This window comes from Patagioenas fasciata, chromosome 1, assembly GCF_037038585.1.
Source record: "Patagioenas fasciata isolate bPatFas1 chromosome 1, bPatFas1.hap1, whole genome shotgun sequence".
Classification (NCBI taxonomy): domain Eukaryota; kingdom Metazoa; phylum Chordata; class Aves; order Columbiformes; family Columbidae; genus Patagioenas; species Patagioenas fasciata.
The window spans coordinates 55,553,701-55,576,484 of record NC_092520.1 but is presented as its reverse complement, the minus strand read 5'-3'; the positions used below and the strand labels follow the sequence as shown (position 1 = coordinate 55,576,484).

The following is a 22,784-nucleotide window of genomic DNA, read 5'->3' as shown; positions in this document are numbered from 1 at the left end:
TAAAACATGGAGACATTAATTTGCCTCTGTAACTATTTTACGATAAGCCTAGTAATTATGAACCTCACATACAATACTTTGTGGCAGAGGAAGTTAAGTCTTCCATGATGTTCTTGAAAGGTAAAAAACCACATCAATGGATTGTCTTCTAGAGGTAGAATGAGTAAGGAAACTAAAATTTTGGCTGTTTGTGAATACTTAACGTTTTCAAGGGTCTCAATCTGTGAATCTCTTTCCTAATCTCAGCTAATTTTTAAGTGGTCGGTCTTTGTATCTTTTCCTTGCCTTTGTCCAAGACACCAAGTTATATCATTGGCTGCCTGTGCTGTAATGTTGAGTAGCATGAAGTTAGTAACATTAACTTAAAATATACAAATATGGCATTTATTTAGGTAATAATGTAGATGATTAAACAACTTTTTTTAAATAATATACATGCTATTTTGCAGAAACAAAAAAGAAAAACAACAGGAAAGGTTGAGAGTGGTAAAAAGTATGTTGATAATATTGCTTCAGCAAAACCTAGCGTAAATTTGAAACCTGGGTGTACTAGACATAGAACAAAGTATTTGTTTTGAAAATAAATTACTTATGACACTGCATTACTCTTCTTTTTAAGTCTTAATTACAGCATTCTTCTAGTACAGTCCATTTTCTATGGTATTAAAATAACATTATTTAATGCATTTTAAAAAATACAGTGGTAGAGTGATACCAGTTTTATTTTTACAGATCATTGACCAGAGTGCCTGTAGACAAGAAAATGCGAAGTGAAATAGAAGAAAATCAGAAGGTTTGTTTTCCTTTTTTCAAGTGGACATTTGAGTTACTATCATATTACTGCTTTTGGAGATTGTCATTAGTGTAGCAACTTCCACGTGGTTTTTATCACAGAAAAAGAACTCGTTGCTGTAAAAATCTTTTGCTAAATAAATAACATTGAAATAAGGAATTCAAATTTTTCACTTTCTGCTATTCTTGGTACTTTTTCCTTCCCCTCTTCTCATTTTACAGAATTAGGCAAGGACAAACAATTTTTACAGAATGTTATGCTCAGTCATAAAGTGCGTGCTGTGAAAGCAAAATGGGTATCAGTTTATTTTTCATTTGGTGTTGAATCTGGGTCTGCTGCCTATATTATGGTCAGCACAGGTGAGCTTTGAGCTTTTCACATTCTCAGAATGGCACGTGCAACTATTCTGCAAGGTATTTCAAACATCACCTGCGGTAGATGGTGGATATATTTTTATCCTTGATGCACTGAATCTTTTGGGTATTACGCAAGTAGTCATTGTTCAGGTGATTTTTGACTGATCTGAGATGTTTATAAGATGCCACTTAGTGTTTGTAGAGTTTATGACATCTGTCTCAATTTTTTCTTTCTCAGTTCAGCATTTAAATTTTTTCTTTCAAGTCGAGTGTTAAAAGCATGGTGGCTAACATTTGATTTTAGGACTGCTCGCATGAAATAACATCCATGGCACTGTCCTTAATCTCGATCTTCAGAACATATATTTTCATATGGTGTTAAGACTGACCAACCACCATAGTAAAAGGGATTTATTTCTTTCTTACTCTTGCAACATTTCCATCTATCATTTTGCTTTTTAGGCATTCAGGCCTTTTCCTCCTGCCTTGCCAAGACTAGTATCTCCAGGGAAATGCCTTTCCAGTTTCTTCCACCTTCCAAAACAGCAAAAGCAAACCATGTCCCTGTTGCACTGTGCAGCCTTCTTATCAAGACCTTGTCATCTCCCTTGGAGCAAAAATTTCACGTAAATGTGTTAGAGCTCTCCACCACACAAAACTAACATAAAACTGATTATTTCATGCCCGAACAGTGGCAGACTCAAGTGTCACATCCTTGTAAACAGTTATGCAAACAATTGTGTAGGGCTTTTTTTTGTCCATAGGTGATTGCATGTGGGACTGGTGTATTGAGAATACATTTTGTATATCCAGCAGTTCACCTTCTTGAGCCCTTTGGCTTTCTTGTGTGCAAGGTGCATGTTTGATTCTTGAGTTTTCACAAAGATCTTAGAGGGAACTCAACGTTATGCAGACCTCTTGCTTCTTGCACTAGTGAGAAGTGCCAGAACTTTTGCTCAAGGGAGCAAATCAGCATCTGCACCCCCATTCATTGCTTTCTGTATACATCTGAGACACACATTTTCCTGTATCTCCTTGTCGTTGGGGTTATAGGCAGGGTAAAGCAAAACAAAGCCCCAATGATCGTAGTTTCTGTGGAGTGTGAGTGGTGGTATCAGGACTTCCCATGCTTCTTGATGAAGTCTTTGCAATGTCTTTCTCAAATCTCAGCTCTGTTAACACAAAAGGCAAAAGCAACTGCTAAAAAAAGTAAAGGTATACAAGGAATTAAAATGGCTGTTGTAACTAAGTATCAGGATTAGTAACTAACCTTTGGTTTGAAATGAAGATGTCTGCATTTAGACACCTTTATATGGTATCTAAACTCCTGTTATGACAATGAAGATGCAGTCAGTGGGCATTAAAAACAGTTTAGCTCACTCAGTGGTTGTTTTGTGGAGCATGGCTGAGTTGCCTAAACCTGGACTTCTGATGTCACTTGAGATGCCACAGGCTATCCAAGATGGCCACACAGCTCTGGCAGATGTGTCCACTGGGGCATCTGTTCTGTTCTACCTGACTCATACTTTTCAGTCCAAGATGCCTTATCCTGAAACAAATGACATTGGATGTTGATGTGGTGGGTTGGATGAATCACTCCTGTGATTCCATGACTGTATTATATACATTAACTATAACAGGATCTTAGGCACCTATCAGACTAAGCTTAAATTTCATACTGCGTCTCCTACCTGAGGCTACAGCCTTTAAACAGCTAAAAGCTAGAATCTGTTGAATAAAAGCAGAAAAGCTTCCTGAACACTGCTGCTGGAGCACAATAAATTGGCATGTGCATTCTTGAACTGCAGTGCATCCGTCTAGCAGCAGAAGTGGTGTGACCTCATGCTGTGTGTAACTGGATGATTCCCTCTCCGGATAATGGAAGTCAAATAGGAAATGCAATGGGAGGAAATAAAGGTATTAAAAGTTGAAAGACGACTGATGGTTTAGATGTAATGAATTGATACCTAACTAAGAAATAGACAACTGCTGTAGATAAAAGAAAAAAATAAAATCTCATTAAACACAACTTGCAACTTCCAGTTTAGCAAGAAAATACTGTATGAGTGTTACCAGTGTTAAATTCTAGTCTTGGATGCCTAACCAGTCCTTCCATCAAAGTCATCAAGGCAAATGGATGCTCTTCAGAGCAATGTAATGCCTGGCATCAGCACTGTATCATCAGTCTTAGCTCTGATTCAGCTCTGCCTTCCTCGTCCTGCAGTACTGAAGGGTTTGAAAACTCTTAAAACTCCCATTTCAATATCCACTGGCTGATAATTTCGTCATTGTTCTTGCATCCATCTTAGTTAGTATGAAGATTTTTATGACCAGGGCTTATAAGAATGACCAGTAAGCTTTCAGTAGTGGTGAGAGATCTCTCATCCTAAATGCTGATTTCAGTGCTTTCGGGAGAGGGCCTGTTCCAGCTGATCTCACAAGATCTGCGCAAGAGCCCCTGAAGGATGCTGGTAAGATTTCTTGTGACTGTAATCCTCTTACATTTAGTGTTTGCTCCCAGAGTCCAGTGGCATTTGGGGTGATTTTTCTGCGGTCACAGTACTTCATGGCACAACACTGAAATTAAAACTGTAATCAGGAGTGAATTTGCTAACTACAGAAAAACTTCAGGTATAGCCAGGACTTCAGGTACTTCTCTGGCTGGGGTAGAGGAGTCTCATCCCTGCGCACCTGGCTGTTTTGTTTTGTCTGTTCTGCCTATTTTGCTTTTGTCTCAGGATCAAGCTGTGTAGGTTAAATGATCAGAAATTTCACCTGCTGCAAGGGCACTTGGCATTGTCAGATGTCTGTGAGGTTTGGCTGCCTAGAAGGGGTGTGTAGAGTGAGACCTTCAGTGTGAAGCTGCGGTAGGAAAAATGTAAATGTCAGACACCAGCCGCTACTTCTAGTTTTTGTTTTAATGGTTGCATGAGGTTTAACAAAGATAAAGATGAAGTCCTACACTTGGCCCAGAGTAATCCAAAGCAGCAGTTAATTATAAAGATGTGTCCTTCCTCTTCAGTACTGAGTTTTGGGACATACCAAAAAAACCCACATTTCTGTAATTTAGATGAGCATAAGATTGGGAACAAAGTGAGTTTTATAAGTTAGAAAAGTAATTAGGTTTTTTTTTTCTTTTTCCTTGTCCAACCATAGGAAACTTACTGCTTTGCATTTGTGCTCCTTATTTTTGACAGGCCCACTGACATCCATTTTTTAGATACCTACTAAAATTTTCATAACTAACAATATTTTTAAAAGGCTTTCTGGTTATTTCCTAGCATTACTGGGATGCAGTTTCCCCCTAGATCCACCACAGTCTTCGCATTGTATCTGAGTTTGAGTATACGTGTTTAGATACTCTATATAATAACAAACATAAGTAATTATTGCTCTTGTAAATCTACATACAAAAAAATCAATGAAAGCACTGCAAAGTTCAGGTTACACCACTAGAATAAATTAAATTTGCCAATTTCAAAAACTGTTTTTCAAGGTCAAGGACAGGTTCTATAAAAATTCTCCTAGGCTCAGGCTTATCACAGCTACATTTTTCCTTCATGGAGTGCTCTCCCTTGCAAACATTGATATTAGGTGCCATTATGTATATCCATTGTGCTTTGGGTTGTGGAAATGTTTATATACACTAAGGAATATGGTACCTTTTCAATGAATGACGAGTAATATGCAGATCTTGTGGATTACAAGGAACTTCAAGTGCACCGTCGTCTCATTTATGTGGGTCTGCACTTATAATGACACAAACCAGTTAGCTTTGAGTTTCCTTGTGTTCAACTGTGAAAGTAACCACACTGCTTAAAAGGAATAATAGAACTTTAAATGTCCCATGTTTTTTCTCATTTGTTCAGTGACAGGCTCATAAGTGGAGTAATGTACACAGCCTGAGTTGCTTGCTCTAAGTGTGCTTTTGTTCACACTTATTTTGTTCAGCAAGTGGGAGCTAAATGGAAAAAAAATATCTTTCTCAGCTTGCTTTTTTTCTGCCTGTTTTTGGTGCTTTCCATTCCTCTGTTGGGAATTAAGACAGATCTGGGAATCCGACTGCTCCTCATGGGGTGAGTTGGAATAAACTGCTGCTGTTGCTCCTGTTACTTGTCTTGCTGCAGACACTGTAGATTGAACAGTGTGGTACCTCACAGCTCTCTGGAATAAAATGATAAGGCATAACTTACTCCCTAAGTAGCCTTCCTCTTGTATTTGTTTATTGTGGATTATTTTTTTCTGCTTTGCAAAGCTATGGATTTGCTGTCCTTTTCTGGTGTGTGCTTGGGTTTTTTTTTACAAGGCCTCTTTGATAAATGAGATTATGTGTTTCTAGTCTGTCTTTCCTATCTCCCCCTAACAATTGCGACCACACATTTTTTGGAATTGTAAAGATTTTAAGCTATTGAGAAGCCAGTTTCAAGTGGAGGTCTGAAGGACACACATAGAGTCTTCCTCTGATCTCAGTTTGGAAGTGAATAGATATGTACAAGAAATGTGCTGGGGGTAATTTTTAAAAAACTTAGGAGCTGTATTTCTGTGTTTGTGCGTATTTTCTCTTTCTGTTGGCAGACAGTGCGAATGTGTTTTTGTCTATGCCTTGTACAGTTAGGGACCTTGTAGGCTGTTTTGGAGGGGATTTTCGGCTGTTTTTATTTGCATTTTGTTTAAGTATTGAAAATATGTTAAATAACACTCATGTAAGTATGCTGTCAATATTTTTACCAGCTCAGCTGAAAGAAGAGATTATGTGGAAGAGATATGATGTGTCTGTTGTGTAGAATTACTTAAAGTTTTATCTATTTATGTGTATACGTGTGAGTGTTGACATATACCTAAGTAAGTTAGCGGTACTTCTTGTTTTTAAGCTTTTTCACGAAATACTTGGAATCCAACCTGGAGAAGCACGTTTATTTATCAATGGCCTTCATATTGACCTGGATTTTCATGATCCATTTAGGTAAGGTGGTATATTTTATTGGAAAATTACAGAATTATGAACTGTACTGCAAGAGTTGTGCTCATGCTGATAAATAATCTCACCTGTTGTGTTTTGGGGGCCAGGAAGTGCTCTAATAAAGGGAATACGGTTTTACAGTGGGTTTATTTTTAATATGAACGTTGTATAAGTAGTTGACAACGGTATTTTCTCTTCTAATACATTTGATAACTTGCTTATAATTTAATAACTCAACAAGTGAAAATAATTTTGAAATAGAGGGAATCCAACATGTATATATAAAAGGTGGGGAAAGCACTTAAAAATGTAAGTTAAATGCTTTCACATCCCTATTTCTTAATTGAAAAAAAATTGCAGGCATTGAATTTAAATACATGACACCTTGGGTTATTTTCAGCATGTTTGTGAGTCTGTGTCTGGCCACCCTTTATAAGAAGTTCTGTTAATACAGAACTGGTCTGCTTTTTGATACAATAAATTTTTTTTCCAATTTGTGTAATTATAGTATAATTAATTGGAGTGTGACTTACCTCTTCTATGCAAGCACCCAAACTGTGGACAGTTTCTCTTGCATTCTTCTCTATGTTGTCAACAGCAGGACAGACATGACTCCTTATAAATCATCCTTGGTAACCTAAGAACTGTCAGTGAATCTAGTGATACTGAGGTTTTTTTCATTTGTCGAAGTCTACAATTTCTTATTTTCTGTTTTTTTAACTCAAAATGTCGTCTTTTTTCCTTCATGGAGATTCTTAAACTGTCTTGGTTTTAGCATTTATACTTGCAATTTTTACTTAATTCTTTTTTCAGCCGGAGTTTTGAGATGGAGTCACTTTCATCTTTTTTTATACTGGTGCAAAAATAGCGCTTTTTAGTGCTAGTGCTAGGTTTAATTTCAATAGAATTTAAAATAAAGTCTTCAGAATAGAGAACTCAAAATGAAGCAAGACAGAAGTAAAGGTGTTCAGAAAATCTTGCTTGTTGTGTTCTACCAGGTTTTTCAGTTTTCATTTTGAATTTTCAGGTTGCAACAAATATTAGAGAGTCCTGGGAAAATGTTTTCTGTTAGAACAGCAGCATTGTGTTTCCTCCATGCTGTTTTCGGGCTTCTGCTGTGATGCAGATTTAGGGTTTATCTGCGCCACCGTCACTTGCTGCATGCTTCTCTACATAGTTGCAAACCTTCGTATTATTTGTTTAGTATCTTATAATTCTGTTTTGAAATAATTCAGAGATAAGTGTGGTGTTACTAATAGATTTTGTTTTAAACATGTAACTGCAGAATAATGTAGAAACTGTTTTTAATACTAAAACCCATCCTTGTGTTAAGACTTTGAAATTTCTTTTTTTTTAATATCATGACAAGAGTTCTCTGTAGACGTTATGCATTTTTTCTTCCTGAAAAAAGTATCTTAGAGACTCTTAAAGTGGAAGGAAAAGCAATGCATGGCCTTCATGAACTTGGAATCAAAGAGGAGATCCTGAGTAAATTTATGAGGTTACATATACATCCTAAAGATGACAGTTACGCACTAGATATTCGTCACTCTTCGATAAAAGTGAGTAATTAAACAATTATTTATTTAAACGTTGCATATTTTATACTATGTATAAGACAGCCTGTCTTTTTTGTAGTGTAATTAAAATACTAGACGTAAAACCCTATTTCAATAAGCAGTGTAAAATATTTTGAAGAGTGGTAGGTGTTCAATGTATTTAAGGAGTAATTTTCTCTAGCCTATACCTTATTAAAATTTTAAGATGTAGGATATTTAAAAGAAAAGAGCAATGTATCTAGGAATGGTTGCACACTCATAGGTATAGAACTTGACTTTACAGCAGTCAATTCAGCTATGTAATATCCTTGTATCGTGCAAGACTGCTGAATGTACTTTAAAGGTATGATAATGCAGTTGTGGAGAACTTAAATATTTTGCTTTGAATTGTCCAATGACTTTACTTTTTTTCCTTCTTTTTCAAAGTTTACGGAGTTTTCAAAGGTTCTAGGCCATTGAAAAAGGCAGATAAAATACTAATTTTCTTCACCTGAAAGAAGCGTATTTCACTCTTCTGTTTTCCAAGTATAGACAGGCTCGCACAGAAAACATAACAAGAACAAACTGGCCATATATTAATTACTTGATTATTTTGATATATATGAAGCGCTGCTGTGGGTTATAGCTAAATGGTGTATTTAGTTTACAAGGTGGTTATGCTGTTTTACATACTTATGTGTGATGTGTTGTTTTGAACTTTGTATTGTGAAAGTAGTTTGCACACTTGAAAAAAAAGCTTTTATTCACATCCTGATACAGAGTACAAAGGGTCTTTTTTCCTTTTCCGTCTATTAGTTTTATTATGTACTGCAAATAGAAAACCTGCACAGTTTGATTGAAACAGAAAAAAAATATTCATTTTAGAAGCTATTTTCTGTCACTATTTCAAAAAGAAGACAAAACACTTTGTTCTTTTCAGGCTATGTGTTTTAAAATAGCTTTATATACACATATATATATATATATATATATTACACAGTGGTTAATACATGGTTTTTAAATGGCTGAGTTTTTCATTTTAGTGGGTTAATAATATAGAACAAGATCACAGCTACAGCACATGGCCTGCGAGCTATCAGGAGCTGCTAAAGCCCACGTTTCCTGGAGTTATACAGCAAATTAGACGCAATTTATATAATTTGGTAAGTTTGAATAACTTAGTTTTCTGCATAGCCTATGTATTAATATGTGGACAGACAATGTATTGAAAAACACACATGCTATATTCATTGTTTACATAGGTTAAAATGTCATGTTTTCTATGTGGATCTGCAATAGTACTGAAAATATTTTGTTTAGTGACTCATATGTGATGATTAGACTGATTTCCAGAAGTGGTGTTTCTGTCTTTTATCTGTTGACTGTTGACAGATCTATTCTTGAAGTGTTTTATTTCTATGAAATGTTCCCAGAAGTATAAATAATGTTAAATTTTACATTCTGCAAAAAAGACATTATTGATAACCTGGACTTACTTTCTAATCAGGCTGTAAATATGTATATATTATGACTCTTTTCTGTATGTTTGGCCATGTAACGAAAGGCAAAGACAGTGGACATATCCAGGACTACATCATCAAACTAAATTCTTTGAAATCTGTAGAAGTGAGAGGGCAGAGGTGAAGGCTATTTATACAGCTGATTGATTTCTCAGGACTGTTAACTTGTGAATGTTAAGCTCAATTAATTGAGATATTCTTTAGATGCTGCCATAAAAAGCAGTATATTAATTCCCATGTACTTCTTGGTTTTCACACTCTGTAAGCAAGCTGTTTATCTTCTCTTTATACTGGGCAACTGTGTCAAAAGGCTTACAGAAGTCCAGATAGGTGACATCAGTAGCTCTTTGCTTGTCCACTGATACTGTCACTCCAACTGACATGAAGTTCAGTGTATATAAAAAGACAACCAAAATACAAACAATATGAAATAAAAAAATGTATGTTTATAATGATGCACAAGATGTGTGTAATATGAAGTAGTCTGCAATATGTAGTTAAAGTTAAATATTGGCATAGATGTATATAACAACTATATTATAGAAATCTGCAACATATCGTTTAACTATAATCTGAGGGGGAGGGAATGTTCAAAATTTTAAGAATTATTCTGCTGCATTTCAGCTACTCTAGCAAAATTATGATAAATTCTAAGGGGGGCTGCAGTGCAAAGCTGAATAAATAAGGTACCAAAGTCATAATTAAATCTGCATAAGCATAATCTACCTTTGCAGACAGATCTCACTTTTAGATTCTGTGCATGCCTGAAAGGTCTGATTTTACACTTCAATCTACAATAAATGAAAGAGTGAATACAAAGACATGTGAGAGTGGAAGGAAGAATTCTTTCCCAATGCTCCATTTTTTAATTAAAGTTGTAAGTCAGTATATTCTGTTCATCTATTTTAGTTTGGTTTTCACAACAGAAGAGAGTTAGTTGAAAGAAGTAATAAAAATAAACGTTAGATCCTTTTTAATTAAATATCAAGTTCATTAGTAAAAAAGTATTGGCACAGAGTCATTCAAAGGAGAGTAGTGATATCACTTGGTTTGAAGTTCAATAAACAGTTACATCCTGTTTTTGGTATTTGGTCCAAACTCATTATTTCTGAAGTTACTTTCATTTATACTCTTAATGTTTTCTTATAATGAATGCTCTAGGAAATTCAAAACAGTTGGGACGCACATCTCCTTTGGAATTGTCTGTTCTTATCTTAAATTTAATGTCTGAAAAAAATAAAAACAAACATCTAGAATAAATATTGGCTGTATAATATGTTTTGTTTTCGTAGGTGCTTTTTGTTGATCCTGTCCAAGAAGATACAGGTGATTATATGAAACTGGCAGAATTATTCTATCATCATAACGTACCACTCAGGTAAGGAAAACTGAAAGTCTTAAAAGAAGGTTTCTTTCCTTTTTTCTTCTTCATCTTCTGTTTTGCTAGGCAAAGATGGGAATTCAAATGAAGACCAGTGCAACAGCATTCTTATAAGACATATTGGTTACCCACTTGTGCTAAGCTTACTCAGGTATTAAATATTCTTCGGCAAATAGGTTGCAAGGGATAGCATGACTGGGTTCATGGAAAATGAACTGCAAAAGTCTGATAAAAAATCATTATGTCAAATAGTCCCACTGGACACCCGTGTGAAGTTTTATTCTAAGCAAAATATTGTGTAAGTAAAACATTATTTGATGGCATTTTTGAATTAGTTCTCTGAATTGAGATTGCTTTACCTGATTTTGGTTTTTATGGAAATACTTAAAGACCAAAGCAAGATTATCCTCACAAGTTTTGAATTTCTAAAACTTAGTTGTCTGAGTCTGAACTAGTCATCATCTGAGAGCAAAAGACGCTTCTGAGGAAGAATCTGTTTGATCTGAGATATCTACTTGAAGAAAAAAAAATGGATTGCTCTTAGAAGTGCGTGTTTATTTCCCCAGCTTATAAAAGAAGAGAAGGGTGTCCGAACTAGATCCAGCCAAACTTTTCAATGACATCTTCATGAGTTACGTGTGCAAATGATAATGCTCAGTTTAATCAGAATGTTTTGTATGGGCAGACATTTAGGTTTGAATTTCCCCTGCTATTGTAGAATGTCAAATCCCAGTTACATTTCATGCTCTATGGCCTGATCAGTCCCGGGTTTTTTTCATGAGAACTGTATCAAAATACTGCCTCTACTAGGAGTTTTCTTCTTGTTGTGGTGGTGTTTTTTTTCCTTCTCAAGCCTCATATTTCTAGGGCTTTTTTTCATTTAATGGAAATGTAGGGAATTGTAATACATGTGTTAAAATTGCCATAAATGGAGAATGAATTGCAATGGCAGGGTGGAGAAGACTCAAAATGTAAAACAGGCAAGAAAAAGGCTGGTAAGAATGGCACATATTAATGACAGGGCATCGAGACCCCAGCATGGCTATATGCAGCTACTGAAGACACCTGTTTCAGGAAGAATAAAGACAGATTATGCTCAGACTAGAACAAAGGCTCAAGGTTAAGAGATGATGGCAGGAACATAAACAATGTCATAACCTTTGATCAGATAAGAAAAGAAACAGCTGTGGGTAAATCCTAATGACTTCCAGAAATCTTAATTACTCTCAGCTTTTTGTGCCTACATGCTGGACTGATGACTTGAATGCAAACATCTTGTTCTTCTCTGTTGGTATTAGAATGTGTGTGAAACAGCTATCATTGTAAAATGTATGATCTCTTTTTGTTTGCTTATAGAATCGGATTTGTTTTCGTTTTAAGTACAAAAGAAGAAATTGATGGAAGTGAAGATGCTGGAGTAGCTCTTTGGAGAACTTTTAATTACATTGCAGAGGAATCTGACACCTTTCAAGCCTTTACCTCCATAATTAATGTTAGTTCTTTCACAATAAATCACCTCTTTTTTCTTTTTTTTTTTTCTTTATTACTTTCCTATATAGTTAGGATTTTGCTGCCTTGTGCCTACAGGATACATTTGCATTTAGTTTACATGGAAATAAAGTATTAAAAACATGTATAGCACTGATACGCTATACAATGATTTGCAGAAATATTTTCCTCCTCTGGGAACGAACTTGCCCTTGTCATTTTACCTATCTACAGGCTTTCTTCAACAATGTAAAAAGGTAGATGCATCCCTTACAGCTTTCAGTATATTCTTGTGAAATATGATTTGGTATTATTTGTGTAGACATAATGTGTCTGCCTTGGTGTTCTCTATCTCCTGGAGTACAAGCATATTTTAATATTAATACATAACATTTTTTTCTTACTTTTGTTTTCTATTATTCTGTTCGATGCCTGGAAACTAATGTCATGGACAAACTCAGAGAGCTTAAGATGAAAGGAACTGTAGTAACTAGGAGTATCTTGGAAGAGAAACAGAAATCCAGAAGTGTTAGGAGCTGACTATTATCCATGACCAGATCACAAAATATCAATTCTTAGTGTGCTTTTAAAAGTGTTGTGTTCCTCTGTTTACTTTGTTTCATAATATAAAAAGGTAGGGATGATAAACATAATTAAAAGATAACAAAAATAGAATCTATAAAATACAGGTTTGAGATATTCAGTGCTATAGAAAGAAATGTACTCTTCCTCATATGAAAATAAATGGATTGAATAATTTCAGATTTCTTTTGTATATTTGAAAGGAATAAAATCTTATGCTATGAAATAAAATAACATTGGTAAGGAAAAATTATTACTGTATGAAAAAGTATCACTGACTAAGTCAGGCTTGGATTCATCCCGTATAGATTCAGGTAGTTTGTAGTCAGAACTTAGATTCCTTCACATACGTGTACTTTGCCACTTCAGATTTAGACCAAAGGTGTATATATATTTATTAGTCAGAACATGAAAACAGTGCTCTTATGAAAAATTGTGCATATGCGTGATGTTGCTAATTACTAAAGCAATATAAAACCTGCAATATAGCAATAAAAGCAATATAAAAGTATACAGATATTAAAATTACTACAGCACTATAAAAAGATATTTATTGTTAATTTACTTTTAGTAGTTTTATTAAATTATGATCGAAAACTTATTACCTTTTACTTATTCTAATTTTTACAGATGTACCATGAAGTGAGAGAAGGAAATGTTCTAACAGTAAATCATGTGAAAGATGTTCTTAGGAGTGAATACCCCCACGCTGACATTCAGAGTATACTAGGTGTTCATTCTGAATATGACGAAGGGAGGAAGGTATGTTGAGAGCAAAGTGGTAAGAAATATTGCAGTACACAATTCATTGCTAACCTGAAAGATTGCAAAATGTTCAATCAAGTAAATACAGTATCTTTGAGTGAATTTTTTCTTCAGCCACCATTCAGGCATTAGTGGGAATGCTGAAAGGGTTTCTGCGTTACTGCTCGCACTGTCAAATTTTTTATATCAAATAAAAAATTATATATATCAGATATCAAACTGTTTAGCTAATAAGCATGTCAAGGGGTCTCTGTCATACTACAGAAATAGTTTACCTGTGTCTTCTGGCTGAGGAGCTGAAGTATCTCTTTTGGGCAAAACGTTGTTGCCTTCAATTGTGCTTTTTCGTTTTATTCCCTCTGGGAAAGATGGCAATGAATTTTGATTTAAAGGCTATAGAGAAGACATACTTTTATCTAAAATTGATTATGCAGATAATTTTCTGCTAAAATCTATATAAAAGTACCATTTTCCTACATGTAAGTTCAGCCATGCCATGTATACAATTCTTTATTTCTGACATATGCCATCCATTTTATTTATTTCCTTTAAAAATTTGTTATATATGTTTATTATGTTTCTTCAAGTAGGTGCACCTTGTGCTGTTTGCCTTGTGCTGTTTGTTCCTCACTGGGTTGCATGGAGGCTTCATATAGAAGGGTAGTTTGAATCTGCCCTGGGAAAAGCTGGATACACTTAGGGGAGGAAAGTTTCCTGTTGAGAATATTAAAGGAAGAAAAATAAACAGACACCCACCAGGAGGAAGCCCCCAGTACAAGCAGGGACTGTGAGACTGTGGTGAAGCTCAGGGAGAAGATGGTGGGATGATAGAAAGATGGACACAGAGATACTGCGATAGTTTGTAGCCGTCCTGAAAGTGACACTGAAAGAAAACATAAAAGGATATAGAATAGGAAGGGGGAACCACCTACAATACACTTATGTTTGCCTCACTACATTTTTTCTGTTTGGGGAAAATTTAGCCTGTTCTACTTGTTAAATAAGGCTTGGCTTCTGAACATAAAAGCATTTTTAGGGTTTTAGGGGTGCTGCCTTTGGGGCCAAGGCCTAGGTTAAGCCACCTCAAACTATGACTGTCTCAAGGTCCTTCTCCAGTGTTATTTGCTTAATATTTTTTTCTCAGAATATTAAGCAAACCAGAATATTTCTCAGCAAAATGATAAAGCAAAAGTTTAAAACACCAGATATAGATCCATAATGTCTTGTGTCATTCTACTTGAGAAATGAGTCCCACGTGCCCTGTTTGATCTCCAGACGTTTCCTGCTTTGTCCCTGCTACTCATGAGAAGATGTGACAGTGAATAGCGGTTGGAGATTAGAGTTCATTGTCTCTTGGTATTCATTTTGTGTTTCGCTATGGTCAGCCAGAGTCTTTTTAATCCTGTGATATTTCTGATATGATCAGGCAGGAGCGACCTTTTATAAAAAGACTGGCCTGGGCCCGTTGCCTCAAGCCTTGTTTAATGGCGTGCCCTTTAACAGAGAAGAGATGGATGCTGCAGAGCTGGAGACAGTTATTCTTCAGAGGATTATTGATGCCACCGGGTTCTTCCAGAGGGCAGTGTTCATGGTATGTTTAACATTTCCAAATGAAGGCAAGATGAAATATTTGGCAGCAGATAGTTTGAGTCATGTTTATATATTAATTTTTTTTATAATGAGATGGCTTGAAATTAATAATATGACAACCAAAATTACATTATTGCGTTTCTTCACAGTCTCATTTTGAAACAGTATATTTAGATTATACAAGACTGAAGGATCAATTAAGCCTATAGTAATCATATGGAATTTTTCAGCCAGAAACTGAGAATGTACTGCAGTTGTTCACTGAAAAATGTTTATCTGGTATTCTGAAATATTGTGTGTGATATTTATACGTTTTTGACTTGACATGATCTATAATGTGGTATATATGGAAACTTTAAGATCAGTTAAAAGTTTCACAAATACTTGGCGTTTGTCTTGAAACTATGAAAGTACAGATGTGATTTTTTTCTCTTACTACAGGGTTTGTTAAATGATCATATAAATGCAATGGATTTTCTTATGGACCAGCACAATGTAGTTTCCCGTATAAACCCCACTGTTCTTGGAGCAGAAAGAAGATACATACATTTCAGATCCACATCTGGTAACTAATTTTCTCAGATGAGCTGTTTTTATGATTTTTATTTTTTTTTAAAGTCTAACATGTTGTGGTTTATATTTTGCAGTTCCATTTGATGTGGAAGACTTCTCTACTTTCTCCTTTTTGGACTCACAAGATAAAAGTGCTGTAATTTCAGACAACATGAAGTATTTAACAAAAAAGGGTATATTAATTTTGTGTATGGGTTATATGTATACATATATATACACACACATATATATTTATTACAAACAGTTGAAATTTCTTAGTAAAATATCCCAAGTAAGTAACCAACCCAAGGATACCATGTAAATAAGTAAATTTTCCAATATGCCAATATCTTTTTTCAGAAGCCAGATCATATCCTAATGTTACTGTAAATAATAAATTAAAAAATAATTATAATGACAGGATAGTTATCTTAAATTTTGTAATTTTGAAATGTTTTACAGACATGAAGTTAAAAAGTTTTGTAAGACTTCTGTAGCTTCGAAAACAGTTTTCATACTGACATGGTTTTATTTGAGAATATTAAAGAGAGCATATTCAGCTTTGAAGTGATTCTTAGCCAAGACTTTATAATCTTTGTAATATCTATATCAAAATTAGGCATTTACACAGTTGAAGAGAAGTTATTTCATATTTGTTAGGATTCAGTAGCTCTTTATTTTTTCCTCTAGTTGATTGTTCAATTTTGGTATCTGAAGTTTTGTCTTTCTATAGAAAATAAAAAAAACCTTATATTCTGATGAATTGTCACTCATACATTTTATCTTAACTCATGCTTTGTTGTACACTTAAAATATTTTTTGATGTAAAATATTCTTATTGCATATGCAAGTACTTTCTGAGTTAGAAGAAATTATAGATACAACAAGGGGGGGCATAATACTGCATGGAATTTTACATTAGTCTATACCTTGTTAACATCTAGGAGTAGATAGTTAAAAACTGCTCATTTACATCAGTCCATCAAGGGACAGAATTACCCTGTTAGCAAAGTACTATTGTTTCAGTAATTATTATGTGGTGTTAACATAGCTTTTACTTATTCTGTTATCAGAAAGAAATGTCATATACTTCCATTTCTTTAGAATAACATGATTTGACTTTATTTGATTCTCTGTCTACAGCCGCAGGGGCATCCCAGCTAGTTGTCAGATGATGACTGGCTTTCAATCTGTAGGCTCATTTCTAAGATTCAGATCTCTTGTGTAAAACCTATAACCTTTGAGCTGGAGTCTACATTTCAAATCTCTGTCCCCACTGGGTTTCTCTAGACCTCAACAACACTTAATCATAAAGTCTTCGTAGAATATCACCAGAACGTTGTGAAATTCTATATGCATTACCTTTTACAGGATATATGATAGACCTGAGTAGACTGATATTATTCTACGGTTATTTTTTCAGAATTTTTCATATACCATTGCCCATTTATGAAGAATAAAGAACAGGACAGTATAGATCAAGAAAAGGGAGGTTTTCTGTGTATACACCTATACTGTAGTTTACTTTCTTTGGGCTGTATTTGGTATATTCCTGTTTGTGTCCAGAACGGAAGGATTTTCCCTTTGCTGCCAGGGGAAGTGAATGGCCTAACTCATGCTTTCTTGTAACTACTTAATTCTTTTGATTTCTGGTTATATGACCAGCCTCTGTCAAATGTTCACAAGAAACCTCTGGTAAAGCAGGCCATGCTAGTTGGAGGTAGCTTATTGTTTAGGGCCATCTTGTTTTGGTGGTACAAGAATAGATTGACTATGTTAGTGATTCTCTCATATGAACATGAAAAAGTACCTCCTAAGAACTTTATTTGAATTCAGAGGGCAAAAGATTCTCGTGTGGAAAAGATTAATCTTAAAGTCTGCAGTCAAACATACACATAGACTGCAAAATGTCAAGCAGAATTAATTCGTTATTCATTACTCATGAGAAGATTCTCCACAATGTAAAGCAAGATGATCTTTAATTTTCAGATGAAGATGCATTATATGCCATTACTATCTGGATTATTGCTGATTTTGATAAGCCAGCTGGGAGACGACTGCTTTCTAATGCCTTGAAACACCTGGTGAGTTTCTACCAATTTTTATTAAAATAATTATTATGACTATGTTCTTAACAACACTGTGCACATTCAGGAAATATCCTCTTAATTAAAGGTTTAACAATATTTTCTGTGGGTCAGCTGCAGATTTACGAGACTGTACTTTTATTTTGCTGTACTCTCCCACAGCAATGGCATCTTACAGACCTGTAAATGATAGTGTGGTTCATGGACTTCTGACACGGGAGGCAAACTATGATGCTGTTTGTTAAAAGGATTAATTTCTTCCCGATTACAGACCTTCTCCCATAGAGTAACGTAGCATGTTACCTGGTCAGGGAAGTTACGATAATGCCCGTTGATGTGAACCATTATGCAGGGTTCTCCAGTATCATATGACAAAACCATGGCCGTGAAGTGACAACAGATATAATTTTTTTGTATTTTAGTAGGCTAGGAGGATCGTCAACATTTCTGAGTTTGCTCATTTTTTAATTGTTTGGTATTAATAACAATTGAATGTATACAAGTGCGTGTCATGTGAATATTAAGAAAAAAAACCCCTCAGTTCTGGGGAGTTTAGAAGAGTAATTAGGCTGAAATTGGGAAAACATCTAGATTTAATAATCACAAGTGAAATAGGAGCCATTCTAAGGCAATTATAAAATGGATATGTTGCAGAGAGCATGTGATACCAAATATGTCCTAAAAAGAGGCTTAAAAAGTGCAAGGAAGGATATGCAGTAGAAGTCCTGGTTACAGGAAAAATGTGTAGTTGATCTGACTTCTAGATCTGTGACTGAGGCTTGACAGGTATATTCTTGCTGCAGTTTCACTATTTTCCCCCTTCTGTGAAGAAAACGTGTCGTAGTTCTTAACTCTAGGAGGTGAGAACAGTCTAGGCGTGTTCATTCTAATTCATGGATTTGATGTAGGTAAACCTCATTTCCAGTTGTACTGCTTGGTCTAATGATTTCCGAGTTTTATGACAGGGACAAAAACATATAAATCAATGCCCTTTTAAATAATACTATAGTGATTCTCTACTCCTTTCTAGTCATAGAATCGCACAGAATCACAAAAAGGTTTGAGTTGGAAGGGAGTTCTGGAGATGATCTAGTCCAACCCACCTGCTAAAGCAGGTTCACCCAGAGCAGATCACACAGGAATGTGTCCAGGTGGGTTTTGAATGTCTCCAGAGAAGGAGACTCCACAGCCTCTCTGGGCAGCCTGTTCCAGTGCTCTGGCACCCTCACAGTAAAGAAGTTTCTCCTCGTGTTTGGATGGAGCCTCCTGTGCTTCAGTCTGTGCCTGCTGCCCCTCGTCATATTGTTGGGCACCACTGAAAGAAGTCTGGTCCCATCCTTGAGATATTTTGAAGCACTGATAAGATCCTCTCTCCGCCTTCTCTTCTCCAGGTTGAAAAGACCCAGCTCTCTGTCTTTCCTTGTAAGAAAGATGTTCCAGCCCCCTGATCATCTTTGTAACCTGATGCTGGACTCTCTCCAGTAATTCCTTGTCCTTCTTAAACTGGGAAGCCCAGAACTGGGCGCAGTACTCCAGATGTGGCCTGACCAGGGCAGAGTAGAGGGGGAGGAGAACCTCCCTCCACCTGCTGGCCACACTCTTCCTAATGTACCCCAGGACACCATTGGCCTTCTAGTCCCTTTTCTCTACTGGCTTAAGGTCTGACAGGTACAGAACTTGCAGAGACACCTCTTGCCATCAGCATTTAAATAAAAGTGTGCAAGGATCTGGGAGGGGAAGTGTCGAACTGTTCAGGTTAAAATATAAAAATAATAATATATAATAATATTATCTTGAAAATGACTGGTTTATCTTAACTTCATTTTAAAAAAACAACTACTAATGATAGAGACGTCTTGGCCAGTAGAGACCTATGGAGGTCTCCTTCAGCCTCCCACTCAGAGTGGGACTATTGCCATCATTATATCAGGTCAGCTGTAGCTTTGCCTGAAGGAGTCCTGAAAAATCTCCAAGGAGGCACCTCCATCCCCTCCCTTGGTAATTTGCTCTGATGTTGCACTACCTTCCTAGGGTAGTTTTTCCTAATATCTGTCAAGCCAGAATCTGTGGCTATTACCCCTCTTTCACTGCCAAGAAGAGTTTGGCTCTGTTTTGATTTTTTTACTCCCCTTTCAGTAGTTGTTGGTTGCTGTAAAGGTTCTCTGTAGCCTCCTCTTTGCCAGAATGAGCAAGCCTAGCTTCTTCAGTCCCTCCTCATAGGCTTCTGACCATCTTGGTAGCCCTTTGCTGATGCCCATCCAGCATCTAAACATCTTTCCTGCACTGAGGGGACCAAAACCGGGCATAGCAGCCCAAGTGCAGCCTCACAAGTACTGAGTGGAGGAGAAGAACTTCCCATGATCAGCTCACCATGTGTCTCTAATGCAGCCTGGTATGCCACTTGTCTTCTTCCCAGCAAGAGCACGCTTCTCAGGAACAGTTTAAATTACACATTTTCAAGCTTTTCAAATAAGTCATTTAATATATTTTTTTTTCTCAAGGGCTGCAACTTAAAGTTTGCTGTTTAAATATGTTGACTGTTAATGATTTCATCCATTGTTTTTGAATTCTTTACTGCAATAAAGTCCATTAACCTTTTCTTCAGTTAGTGACGCTATTTGATCCTACCTTAGAATCATCACTCTCTCTAGTAAAATTTCAGTGTCATCACCTGTTTTAGCAAGTGAAAGATTTTCCTGCTGAATAAGATTTAAATAAGTCGATAAATTTTCTTGTATTTATTTAGTTTGATAGTTTTTGAAAAATAGAAAAACATCTACAAAACCCGTTCTGAAGTCTGTAAATGAACACTTGTGTATCTCCTTTGTTAAAATTACACTTCTACAGAATGCTCAAAGGCAATTGTTTTATTAAAAAAAAAAAATCTTCTATTTAAAATATGTATTACAGAATAGGTAAATCCTCACTGACAGCATTGTTCAACTCCTACTTGAAGTTCTGAGTTAGGCATTGATACATGCTTTCTGAAGACAAGAAATTAAATACTTAAGGACATTTCACAGAGCTATAATAGATATGAATACATTAGGTAACAGCAGATGAAACTGTAAAATTGTGTATTATTCTGTATTTTTCTTTGCAGAAAACAAGCAGTCATACACGAATGGGGGTTTTGAACAATCCTTCATCAAAAATAAAGGAAGATAACACAGCCGTTGCAAGAGGAATTTTGGCTGCTTTTCTAACCCAAAACAACAGCAATATAAGAAGTTTCCTAAGTAAATTCACTAAGGAAGAGACAGCAAAATCCCTTGCTGCTGGAACTAAAATTACTAAATTCCTCACCCCAGTGAGTACAAATGAAATTAGAATTACTTTATTTTACATTTTACATATATTTTATTATAAGGAGATGTTGAGAGTTGCAGTGTTTGGCCAAATGCTATGAAGTTTCTAACAGTTTCTTATACAGTTTCTGCTCAAGCAGATTTTGATTTTTGACAACTTTTACATGATGAATAGAGAATTTCTCTAAAGAAAGAAGATACAAGAGTACTGAAAAATACAGGGTACGGATAGTGGATTGTTGAGATACAAATAGTTTGGTTTTAATTTTAGGTTGTTTTTTGTAAAAAATATTTCTCTTAATTTACAGTACTAATATTTGTCAGGAGTTAAGACCTCAGAAGTAACTGTTTATGTAATACCTTCTTGTTGTGAGCAGTAATTAGGCACAGGCTGAAGTGGTTGAGGTTGACAAGCGTTGTACACTTCTGGTTGTCCTTTTCTTTTGTGTTTCTGTGAAAATTCATTGGTTTAAAATAAAAATAAAAAGGTTCAGTCGCAGAGTAGAGCTAAATTACCAAATAACAGCTGCAAACTATACTTTTTGTTGCAGAAAGACCTGTAAATTGTAGTATTTTTAAACAGTGAGATTTGGAAGACTAAGGGAACTCTCTGGCACCATATTGGAAAATAAATTAGTGGGCTTGGCTCATGCTCTTATTTCATTGTCTAATAAATTTTGAAAGACGTAGAGATAGCTAATTAAGCAATGTATGCATGTTACTAATTTATTTTTTATTTTAATTTTATTGAATGAATCTATTTATTTGGTCTGTGTATTTCTAATGAAAAAATACATATAATTAGAGCTTAATATAGCAGGATAATTTTGACAAGTGAGGCACTGTGCTGTTGTGTGCATGACAAAATTTGTCCAACTTTGAACACTGGTTTGTTATGTGTCCTCCTGGATGATGTTGCCTTCCCCAAAACTTGTTTAAGGCCATAATCCAATGACCGTGTTAAAAATCTGTGCTACTCTGTAAATCACACACTAATTTTTTTTTATACCTTTTTCATAACAGTGAGAATACAGTTCAGCTTTAATGGAGAATTTTATTTTTCACTTATCTGTGTACTGTGTTTTAGAAAAAGTGTTCTACCTCAGACTTGGCTTTCCTCCCATGGTTATTCACAGTTGCCCAAGGGTAAAAACTGCACATGAGCTGTTTGGGAGACTGTGGCTCCACACCAGTGGTCATGTACTTACACTGAAGCTGAGGTTGTTACTTCATTCTGATTTATGGTCACCACGTAACTTGAAGAAAATCTTTGCTTACCTGAGCTGTTGTACAGTTTTGAGGAATAATTCCGTCATCTCATACTTCACCTTTGCTTTAGGGAATGGATGATGATACTTTTGAGAAGAAGTACAACACTTTGGGACTGGATATAATTAAAACCCACCAGATGTTCTGCCAGGAGGTTCTTAAGCTGCTTCCTGGGCAAATGGCTGTTGTGAGCAATGGCAGGGTAAGCAAGAAATTAACTTATCTCTCAGTCTTTCTGTAAGTACTTTTTTTCCTGGAACTTCAGTTCCAAGCTAAAGAAAACGCATTGTATAGATTTCCCACTTTTTCAGTCTGTTGGTAGAGAGTGGTATGAATGTTTGCCTTTTTTTTTTTCACTTTATTTTGTACTGATTCATTAACTAGCTCTATTCCATTGAAGCTACTATGTACTTATGTCATTCCTACAGCTATTTAAGAGACAATCCAGTTAAGCAACAGACAAAATTCTCTAAGTAGGTTCATATTTGCTGTATGATGGATGATATTTAAGAATACTGATCCTGAAGTTACTTATATTTTACACATTTGGTATACTGCACATATAATAAAAAGTAAGTTACATTGCTTAGGGTGG

The 22,784-nt window shown here is 35.5% G+C and overlaps 1 protein-coding gene across 1 annotated transcript in view; it reads left to right on the top strand.

The window, feature by feature from the left end:
• Nucleotides 1-22,784, top strand: part of UGGT2 (UDP-glucose glycoprotein glucosyltransferase 2) — an 84,025-nt gene that overhangs the window by 24,343 nt on the left and 36,898 nt on the right. Inside the window, exons 10-22 of the mRNA XM_065833302.2 lie at nt 733-793; nt 6,021-6,112; nt 7,521-7,671; nt 8,691-8,810; nt 10,460-10,545; nt 11,905-12,040; nt 13,249-13,380; nt 14,810-14,974; nt 15,415-15,538; nt 15,621-15,719; nt 17,515-17,609; nt 20,716-20,922; nt 22,260-22,391. Of these exons, the coding sequence (XP_065689374.2) occupies nt 733-793; nt 6,021-6,112; nt 7,521-7,671; nt 8,691-8,810; nt 10,460-10,545; nt 11,905-12,040; nt 13,249-13,380; nt 14,810-14,974; nt 15,415-15,538; nt 15,621-15,719; nt 17,515-17,609; nt 20,716-20,922; nt 22,260-22,391 (1,600 nt within the window). The remainder of the gene's footprint in view (nt 1-732; nt 794-6,020; nt 6,113-7,520; nt 7,672-8,690; nt 8,811-10,459; nt 10,546-11,904; nt 12,041-13,248; nt 13,381-14,809; nt 14,975-15,414; nt 15,539-15,620; nt 15,720-17,514; nt 17,610-20,715; nt 20,923-22,259; nt 22,392-22,784) is intronic.